Source organism: Populus euphratica, unplaced genomic scaffold, assembly GCF_000495115.2.
Source record: "Populus euphratica unplaced genomic scaffold, PopEup_1.0 scaffold629.1, whole genome shotgun sequence".
NCBI classification, from domain to species: domain Eukaryota; kingdom Viridiplantae; phylum Streptophyta; class Magnoliopsida; order Malpighiales; family Salicaceae; genus Populus; species Populus euphratica.
The window spans coordinates 705-12,093 of NW_011500502.1; the positions used below are offsets into that span (position 1 = coordinate 705).

At 29.6% G+C, this 11,389-nt stretch overlaps 1 protein-coding gene across 1 annotated transcript; it reads left to right on the forward strand.

Moving 5' to 3' along the window:
- The first annotated feature begins 9,004 nt into the window (after nucleotides 1-9,004).
- LOC105115067 (transcription factor TCP12-like) lies at nucleotides 9,005-10,685 on the forward strand. The gene is made up of 2 exons (XM_011011846.1): nucleotides 9,005-10,255; nucleotides 10,403-10,685. Exons 1-2 carry the CDS (start codon nucleotides 9,131-9,133, stop codon nucleotides 10,478-10,480), a joined length of 1,203 nt encoding a protein of 400 aa, XP_011010148.1. The 5' UTR covers nucleotides 9,005-9,130; the 3' UTR covers nucleotides 10,481-10,685.
- Nucleotides 10,686-11,389: the final 704 nt, after the last annotated feature.

The following is an 11,389-nucleotide window of genomic DNA, read 5'->3' on the forward strand; positions in this document are numbered from 1 at the left end:
AGTGTAAACTTAATATGGACTTTAATGTTTGATACTAACATGTTTTATATTTGTTATCTTGTTCACTCTTAATACTTTACTTATTAAATGGTTAATCTAGATTTATGTTATATAACACTTATTACAACAAATATTTGGTACTTTCATAGCTTAACCGTATGGTATAACCTACAACTACGCTATGAAAGGAACTTGATTTGTTGTTAACATAAGTTATAATCATGAATGTCTGATAACATTTATAAATATTAGCATTATTCAAATAAGATAACTAACGCAATTATATTAACAATTTATAATCCAATTGAAACATCCTTTGTGTGTGGTTTCTAGTTGAATAATATAAGTTTATACTATACTTGTTTGAAATATCATTAGTGGATCCTCTAACCTTAATATTTGTTTTCATCATTGTTTAATCCTCACATTGATCTTTCATCTCAAAGTTCTTATCAACTTCTTTATTATTATTATTATTATTATTATTATTATTATTATTACTATAATTAGGATTGTTGTTGTTTATAATTTATATAATGAACCTCCCTGTGGTTCGATCTCAGTCTTGCGGGGTTATTTATTACTTTGACACTCCTGCACTTGAGGAAAAACATCAATCTTTTGGTCATGTCATCTAGTGAGATATCCACATCTGCTATGTATATAATTATGGCAATACATTATTATAGTGTAGCATAGTACACACAATAAAATAATACATTAATAACACAATATTTCTTATTCTAACACACTCCATATAATAACCCATATCTCTTTTTATTTTTCAATATTAGCTAAAGAGTTCAAAATGTTTACATACAATTTCTAATTTATTAAATAATATTGTGGACTTCTTTTTTTTCTTTTAATTTTTAAAAGTGTCTAAGAATACATGTTATCATACAATTTGATAATAAAAGAGAGTTTATAATCCCTAAAATTATTCTTTTATATTTTTTTTATTTCATCATTTAACATTGATTTTTTATTAATTCTTTTAGTTCAAATTGATCCACATATGTCAACATTCAAGTTGCTTTTAGATCCATGTATCTAGTCTCATTTATTTTGTTTATTTGATTATTTTTTTAGGAATAATTGTAAAAATATTGTTGCTAGTAAAATTAATAATGAGAAATTTAGTCTTTTATGTGTAATTGAGTTTTTGGAGATAATTTAGTTTTATAAGAAAATAAAAAAAAAATATGATTTTGTTTTATATAAATGGGTTTGTTAGTTTAGTATTAGATACATACATACATACATACATACATACCATACATACATACATACATACATATATATGTATATATATGTATGTATGTATGTATGTATGTATATCTTTTCAATTTCTTTTTTTTACATCTTTTGTTATTTATAAATTTCTTTTTTTATTTATTTTATTTTTATTTTTATAAATATAGTTTTATTTTGCAAATAATGATTTTATTAGTCAATATTTTTTTTTTACAACTATCATATGATTTAGCAGAATTAGATAGAAGGAAATAAACATTAATAGAATGCATAATAGTTGGATAGAATCCAAAAAACAATTACATGGAAAAATTCCATTATAAAAAAAAGGATACAAGAGCAATCATTAAACCTTTTTTATATTAAATATATAGATAACTGATACATAATTTCTTAATCAAAAAAATACATGAAAGAATTTTAATTTTAATAAAGATTATTTTTTATATATGTAGTCCATAAAATATTTTTGTATACATTGAATACAATCCATTAAAAACAAAAGTAGAGCTTAGCCAATTATTTATGAAACTATCATGCATTCTAGATGGGATGATAAGTTTCTAAAGAAATATGAGGTCGGGAATTTTTAAATTGAACTTAAAGACCGTACTTAATAATAATGGTAAAGAATTTCTCATGGTTTAGATATTTTTTTATATTTAAAAAAAATTAATTCTGCTCACAATAATAGAGCAGGGAAAGTAAAATATATCCTAACTAATAACAACTTGTCCTGCATAAGTCCTTGGAATCAAGACCCCAACACAAAACAAGGAAGGAAAAGACAACGCAAGGAAATGAAACACTCCTATTTGCTTGTTCGTGGCAACCATAAATTTACCAAAAAATCAGGCAGACAGACATGTATTTTTCTAATTGTTTTTTTTTCTTGTATATTCAATGACAACTTAGCACGATGAGTCAATTATTTGCATTATCTACACCTGTACTCCTGTCTAGCTTTTATAGAAAAGTTGGTTCGATGTTATTTTCTCTGTGAGAGTAAAGATCAAGCTCTAAAAGGTGTACCATGTTAGATTTAGTCGACCTTAATCACTCACAAAAGGCAGGCATGTCAAAGTTGAATATAAATTATTCAAATTGGGCATACGCATATGGTTGTGCTTTAAAGGATTATAATTCCATTTTTGACATCATAGAATAGGATAAGTTGTGATCAACAAATGTCGTTTCAACCTTCCCCATTAGTAAAACGACATCTTCTCCTCATTGTATTTGGCAAACATTTTCTTGGAAGTATTCATTTTGCATATTGAAGCATCAAATCGGGGGCCCCTCCAATATTGGAATGAAAAGAAAAATTAAAATAGTTACAATGATATAAATCAAAGACTTTATGGCCAATCTAATCAAATCATAACAGAAAGATTGAATAATGCATTCGACAAACCTATCTGGTTTCTTATCATTTACATAAAGAAAGACATTTTTCAAGAGTAAATGGCCCGAACTAGGATTTTTAGTTTTACCAAGACTACTATTCTGATCAATAATAGAAACAAATTAAAAGGGAAATATATTAAAACCTTAGTAAGTAATGGGTGCGGTGCTATGCTGTTGTGGCATGATTTCTAGCTAGCTAGTGAACGTAACCTAGACATTATGGACTTATCGCACCAAAGGTGAAATAAAAAAAGATCTTGCACTCACTTGAAATAGATCATTCTTGCTTTGAAGATAGCTCAATGATCATGACTTCCCATCTCTTTAGTGAAGAGTCCTTGGGTTCAAACCCCCCCTTAATTTCTTTTTTCTTTTCTTTTTTTCTTTTGAAAATTAGGTTCAGATCTAGAATTCAACATACCTTAATTTTATTAGAGATTTATAAATCTGTATATTCTTTTGCTCTCCTCTACCTATATATATATGTTGAACATCTTCTGTAGCATCCATATTTATTTTTAATTCAAACTCTATATTTTTGTAATCGAGATTATAATGTGATGTTTCTTTTCTAGAAAAGAGGATATATGGGTATTGTAAAAAGAAGAAGAAGAAGATTCTCGAGACCCTTGCGGGCAGCAAATAAATTAACGTCATTGTAATGGTGCTGTAGAAAGATTTATTTGATTGTTTGGTGTTCATAAGTTAAGTAATTTCTGTATGTTTCAAATTTTAAAATAACAATATTTTATAAATAATTTGTTTTTTATGAAAGAAGAAAATTTATTAAGTAATTGACTAAGCATGACTAAACAAGAGAAGAAAAGCAATAAAGATAACGTAAAAAGATTTACTAGCTAAACATATATCAAATAAACATAACTAACTTTTATATTAACTTACTAAAACAGACGAATTAAGTAAAATATAAATATATAAAAGATAACTATAACTATGCAACCAAAACAATTTTTTTATTTTTATGATCTCTTTATTTGAACAAATAATTCATTACATGGTTATTTTGTCTATAAATATGTGTAAAATTCATAGGAGATGTTAAAGAATCATCTCAACTTAATATTTTGTACTTAATTTTTATCATATAAGTGGGAATAGTGAGATTCGAACTCGTGACTGCTTAGTCATCAAGGTTCTGATGTCATATTAAAAAAATCATTTCAATCCAATAACTTAAACTTTTAGGTGAGTTTCCAAAATATAATTTATTCTATTTTCTAACAGGAAAAAATGTAAGATATATCAGAAATATCATTAAAATCATCTTATTATTTTCTAACAAGAAAAAACATAAGATATATCGAAGATATCATTAAAATCACCTTATAAGTTTTATGGCTTCATGACATTGTTTTCTTTTATTCAAATAATTACATTGTATAACTCAGTCTTTAGAAAATACAAAATAACAATTAGTACTTTAAGAGAAAGCTTTTTGAATGGTCAAAACCTCAATTTCATTGGATTTTTTAATATTTATAAAAGAAGAAAAGATAAAAAAAAATTCTTTGTGATCTCTTAAAACATCATCAATCCCTTAGGATCTAGGCTTGTCATTTCCAAATATATCTACATTCTACTGAATTATACATTTAGGACGAGGAGTCCATGATGATTCACTATGCATTTGTGTCTTATTTTTTCATATAAAAATATCATTTGGTGGTCATAGTAAGTTTATCTTAATATAGTATAAACTCCCGTAACAATATTTTTTTATATAATGCAATTCTATGAAAAAATAAATAATTTATATCACCTCAGTTAGTTTCAATTAATCAAATTATTGTGCGCATTCCAAATGGAATAAAATTAGTACAAAGACAACAACTTTTAGAAAAACCATATATTTTATCTAAGAAATCTCGAAATTCAACATGAACCTATAAACCTATAAATGGTTATATATATATATATTGCACTTGATGTCATATAATACAAAGATTGTTTTTATTGCAATAAGATTAGGGTTTAAAAAACTAGTTCATTTATAATATTTATATTATCTAATTTAATTCAATTTGTTAAATTCATATAATTTAAATATTATATATGATAATAAATCAAAAAATTTAAAAAATAAATATCACATATTAGATATATGGTCAGAATTTTTAAAACTCGATTAATTTGACTCAACTTGTATGCCCTGTATACTTTTTTTGTTTTTATATTTGATAATTTGTTAAATAAGTATTTATTTTTATTTTATTTAAAAATGTTTCATCTTTAAAGTTTTTTATAATGAACCTCTTATTAAAAGTATTTAATATAACAAAAAAAATTACAAGAAAAAAAAAGAAATATATCTAAAATTTAATAATGATATAAGATATAAAAATTAGAATTAGTGTTTCAGGTATCATGACATATTAAGCCACAGCATAAGAAATATAGTACACCGAATTTTTATTTTTTTTTAGATTAACGTGGGTGTTCGGGCCAGCTTACGCGCACCACGACTAATCCCACGGGCCCTGAAGTTAACGACCATGTAAGCCTCCAGTGGCCATCATATGAGCAACCAAGGACTCGAACCTGAGATCACAGAGAAAGCAAACCCCTTGATCCCAACTCCTTATCATTTGATCACCACCTAGATGGTTATTGCACTGAAATTTTTGCTTTGCGTGGAAAATGGTTCGGCCTCCTAGCATATAGATTCCAAATTGAACCTTGGGAAAAGTGAAAAACCAAGAAACAATAGAATTACTCGTATAAATGTACATTTTGTTTCTTTATTTATTTATTTTTTAAAAAAAGGCCTTTTGATTTCATCCACAAATAGAATTTGATACTGGAAGAGAGAGCTCACCATGGAAATGAAAGCACTTAGTCTAAGCAAGACTTTTTAGGGTTTTATGCTCTCTTCATCACCCACACTTGAAAATGGTACAATTCATCACCTTTTATTCATAGTTATCAACTTCTTGATAGCAACCTTAGAACAACTAGCTCTCCATATGATGTGGTCCTCCTAATTATGCCAGTCTATACAGGTCATGCTCAGCTATAGAGAGAGAGAGAGAGAGAGAGGGAGGGAGGGGTGCGTGAGAGAGAGAGAGAGGGAGAGAGAGAGGATTATTGGATAAGTGGAGAAAACGGCATGTATAAATAGAAAGAAACAAAGTAACTGACAAGGGAGGGGAGGACTGAAAAAAGAGTTTTATAAATAGGACCTCTATCATTTCCAAATAAGATGACATATGGGGTTTTGTATTTATGGCAAGAGGTGATTGGCTAGAGTATCCTTAAGATAGTTTTAAGCACAGCAGTGGATAACATAGTACAAAGCACCAGCCAAACCCTTCCTTGACAATGTGTTTGTGATGGAGATATGGTTGTATGAATTACGAAAGAGAGAGTATGCTTTCTTTTTTTATTATAATTATAATTACTATAGAAGAAATTATAAGATTTGAGTTTTTTATTGTACATACATTGTTTCTTCTTTTACATTTCACTGCTCACATCATATATAGCCACTTTTTTGTTTTCCTTGTATGCCTTAAATTTTATGCACTTCATACTCGTATCATTAAACTTTTTCTTTGTCAAATTTATCAGTGTAAATTATGTTGAAGTCGTTCTACATGTTAGGATCTATTTTTAATTATATGCTCTCACATGTCCCATATGTCATTCGATATTTTGATGTTAAATTGAAAACTAAATTAACAAAATTGAGTTTTAATTTGTTCTTAAATAAAAAATTAAAAGAACAAGGATTAAATTGATATTTTAAAAAATACAACCTCCTCACTTATACTATTCAAAAGGCATGAAAAAGTTCACCTAGGTCCCTCAAGTTTTAATTTTTTTCATATATAATCCTTATTCTTTAGGATTTTGATGTTTTGATCCATAAGGTTTTCTTTTATTTCAGTCCTTGAATGTTTACAGAAAAAGAGAAAGTCATTGAAAAAAAAAAGCTCTTGAATGACCAAATTTCAACTACAAATAATTACAATTTTTATGCCATTGGATTTGTCTTTAAAATGGAGCTCGATAAGGGTGTTTTTACCATCAATAATGCCCGACAAGATAGATTAAGATTTGAAAAAAATATTTAATTTGGTTTGATTTTGATTTTTTTTATCAAATTAAAATATATTTTATAGTTAAGAATAGAGTTTTAAAAGTCTATATAATTTTATTTTATTTTCATGGTGTGGTTAAAAAAGGGTTGCAATTTAAGATTTTAGATTTTAAAAAATTTAAATTTTGATTTTTCGATCACTAGAGCCACAACTAACAATCAAAAAACATTGCTGGTGGAGGATGACATATTATTTGTGCTATATGTAGGCAAATGATGTATTATTTATTGTTTTGTTTTTTAAACAAATATATTAGACTTGATATACTACATTTCAAGTACATTTAGGTTATATAATTTTGGATCAAATAAATGGGTCAATCTTTCTGACCCAAGTGCCTCGCTCTGTTTTGAATGGCACCTTTTTTATATATTTTATAATATAAATCACTTTAAATAAGTTTATTATAATATATTTAATAAACTTATCTAATTATGTCATAGTTTTGAAATAATATTAGATATCTTTATGGTAATATTAATCTAATATGTTTAATTTCTTAAAAACTTTCATATATTTTTTATTGAATTTACTATTAATATATTAGTGTATAAATTATCATTTATAATTTTTAATTGAAATTTTCTTTTAAGATTATGATGAATTTTAGTTTGAAAAACAATACTTTTCATTAAAAAAATACATGTTTTGTATAATAATAATAATAATAATAATAATAATAATAATAAAAGGAAGCTTTGATGAAAGAGATACATTTTTTCCTTCTTATTTCAAAACAATAGAATTTTTTTGAATTTCTATTTTAACCAACTTCATTTTGTATTCAATAAATCATAATACTAATAAAAAATATTTTTTTAACCAATATAAAACATTAATAAGAAAATAGAATTAATTTTTTTCAAAATCTAAATTATTGTTTATCTTATACATAACCATATTTATTGCCATATAATTAAAAATTGCGTGCATCACAAATCAAATATTTACATGTGTATCTATTTATTGGTTTTTATAATAAAAATCAGCTTATCATATTACTATTTAATTTGTGTTAATATTTTTTTATAATTTATTAATTTATATATTCTTAAATTCATTTAATTAAAAATAAATATAATCTCTTTAATTTTATTTAAATTTTTTATAAGATTAGAAAAAATATCCACAACAACAATATTCTCATTTATATTGTAAATTAATTTAGGATTTTTTTCGCAAGGAAACGCGGGATGCACATAATAGTTAGCTCCTAAACCAATAAGTACGCATGGGTTTGGAAAGAACCCAACAAGCAACATTCTCGCATAGACTTAGACTTGATAGAAAGACACGAGTGAGTGTGTATGATGGCCTGATGGGGTTTCCCTTTTAAATGAAAGTGACATGTATGTCCTGTATACATTCACAGTCAAAGCAAGCATTGGCTCTAATGACTCAGGACGGGCTCACAATAAGACGCCCTTTGAGTTTAGGAAATAAGTATCCTTCCATTCTAGGGTTAGACACAGCTAGCCACGTGGAAGATTAAAAATGAAATACAACTACTATGAACCATAAGAATCTTGTCCTGTGACAGACAACCAACACTCCCACACACACAAACTCCTTGGTTTGTTGAAAGAAGAGGGAGTTCAATGTTCAAGTCTCATCTCACCTGCTAGCAACCACGTGAAGTGGCACCAATACTTGGTGTTTCCTGTCCACTCACTTCCCACAACATTGCCTGTTTTCTTTCTCTCTTTCCCTTTCATGCTTTTAAGCCCAAAAAAAACACCAACTTTTTAAACAAAAGAAAAAAAATGATTTTAAAGAAAAAGATGGTTCTTTGTCTCCCATAAATCCCCTCTCCTGGGATGCCTTAACTCCCACGATCATCATTCAAATCCCCACCTAGATCCCCACACCCCTCCCCCTCCCCCTATCTCCCATTCTTACATCCCCCCCATCCCCATGGACATGTAGTACTTGTGCTGTGATGTCTTTCTCACGCTTAGTCGGAAGGTAAATGGATTTCCCCTGTCTTTCTCTATCATAAACTCACCAAACATAATTGTTATAAAACAAGCATACAAACACGATTAAACAGTGGCAACAGCTGTCTTTCTCAAGCTAGCTAGCTAGGTGCTCACTGAGAGAGGGGGGAAAGGGAAAAGGAGATAAGGAAACAGTAACAAATTGCTGTCTTTCTCACTTATGATTTCCATTGTTTGCAGATAAAGTGAATTTGAAAAGGATGGACTTGAACTAGTGAAGTGGAGAACTCTTTCCACAGGAGGCATTTTAGGCTAGAGTACATTGGTGCACACGTCATTCTCAAGCTACTAGTCCACCGGGTAGCTCTACGGCGGATAGGTGTTTTTTGGTGCAATTACGAAGCTCAAATGTTTCCATTAAGCAACAATGGCAATGACCCCATGTCCTACAATGACCAACAAGCTTATAGCATGCCCTTTTTCAGTGATATCATTTCCAATTCCAAACAATATGTGCCTCCTCCTTTATCTTTTTGCCACTTGCCCTCTCCTTTTTTTGCTTATGATCAGCTAGAATTAGAAGACCATTCTATTTTTCTCCAGCAAAACTATGACCTTTTACTTCACCAGCAACCCTTGAGAACTGCGGCTACCAGTACTACTCCCTCTCAGAGTACTGTTGTTAATAACATGGTGGATTACAACAAAAATGACGTTATTGAGATAACGGAAATCTGCAACAAGCAATCCAACAGCAGCAATGATCAGATCCCAAGAAAGAGATCTTCTAAGAAAGATCGACACAGCAAGATTAACACGGCTCAAGGACCAAGAGATCGGAGGATGAGATTGTCGCTCAAGGTTGCCAGAGAGTTCTTTGATCTGCAAGACAAGCTACGCTTTGATAAAGCAAGCAAGACTGTAGAGTGGTTACTCACACAGGCAAGAACTGAAATCAAGAAACTATCTAGTGGCTTCCCCGTTATGAATTATAGCTGCAGTGTTGGCACCAAGAGTGCATCTTCTACTTCTGAGTGTGAAGTGCTGTCCGAAATCCATATTGACTCTACCCTTAAAGTGAGAAGTGTTTCTAAGGGTAAATCCTCACTATGCGTCAAGAAAGAGAGGAGGACTAGTAGAGCTTCATCATCACGTAAAGCTCCATTAAACCCTTTTGCAAAGGAATCAAGGGAGAGGGCAAGGGAGAGGGCAAGGGAGAGAACGAAAGAAAAGTTGCGGAGTCGAAGTCGAAGCCTCAATGAATCGAAGCTTTGTGAATTAGAAGCAGTGAACGATGAATTCAATCAATTCGCAGGTTGTTGGAGTCCATTCGAAACAGATGATCAAGAATCTGGTACTCGCAATATCAATCCTTCCTTAGAAGTCCAAATGGCTGAAGCTGAAGTGCCATTCTATCAAGAGCAAGAGCAATTAGATACTCGTGAGGGGATGATTGATGAAACCTTGGCGAATATGGGCAAGTGGAGTCCCTCTCTTCCCACCCATCTGCACAAAAATGGAATTCCTCAAGAGGTAAGCTCCAAAAGGGAAATTTCTTTATTTCCCAAGATGTTAGGTTTGATTTTGCTTAATTACTCTATTGAAATTATTTGATACACCTGTTGTTCAGATTTCTGACCATATATATATATATATATATATATATGTAATTGGTTGCAGAATCAATTCACAGACTTTCAATATCCTTTGTACAAAACATGGGATCATGAGGCCTACAACATTGACGGTATGTGCTAGCATGGATATTCATCTTTCTCACCCTTGATGTGTCAAGTGGACAAAGATTTGAAGAATACTATGTATGGCTTGTCTATCTGTTTGGAGTGTAACATAAAAGTTGTATCTTTTCATCATGAGATTTTCTTGTGAAGTGTTTTTTCAATGATTGTTAACTAGTTAATTTTAATTTTTTTTAATGAAATCAAGTGTTGTGTGTTTCTTTCGTCTTTGTTTCATATAGTAAGCATATAACTCATGGGATATATTCTTTGAAACTGCAAAAGAGGGCTTCATATATATTAAAAAATCAAAGATTTTTCTGTCCTATATTCTTCTAGGGTTAGCTCTCTACTATTTATCTCTTAATATGCAACTCTGAGGCTCTGCAGAACTTCCTAGGTCCAATTAGCCCACTTGATTGGATCAGGAAAAAAAAAAAAAAAACCCTTCAAGGAAAAATGATTGAATAGACGGAAGGGTCATTCGCTGTCCACTTTCAAGTGTATCAGGTGCTCATACAGAAATTTCAACGCATGCATCTATGATCTCATATATCTTTAATTAGTTGAAACGAAAGGGTTGCAAGTTCAACCGTTGATAAATTTGTTGCGTGCAAGCAGTGAATTTGAACTCTTTTGTAACTTACAAGCTTGAATTGAGCCTGCGCTGGAACATTAAAATTAATGAACTATTGAATTTCAATAGTAATGTTCTGATATTCTTGAATTTCAGAATAATTAAGTTTTGTAATCCATAGCAATAGAAATTATGATTGGTTCCTACCAGATTTTGATAGGCTAGTTCCCTGAGATACGTTCTTATTGGAATCAAGGAGATGCAATGAAGGAAAATTTCAATTCAAGAGTTCATATTCTTTATTTTGTGGTTATCAATATGAACAGAACTTTTCTTCTTTTAATCACACGC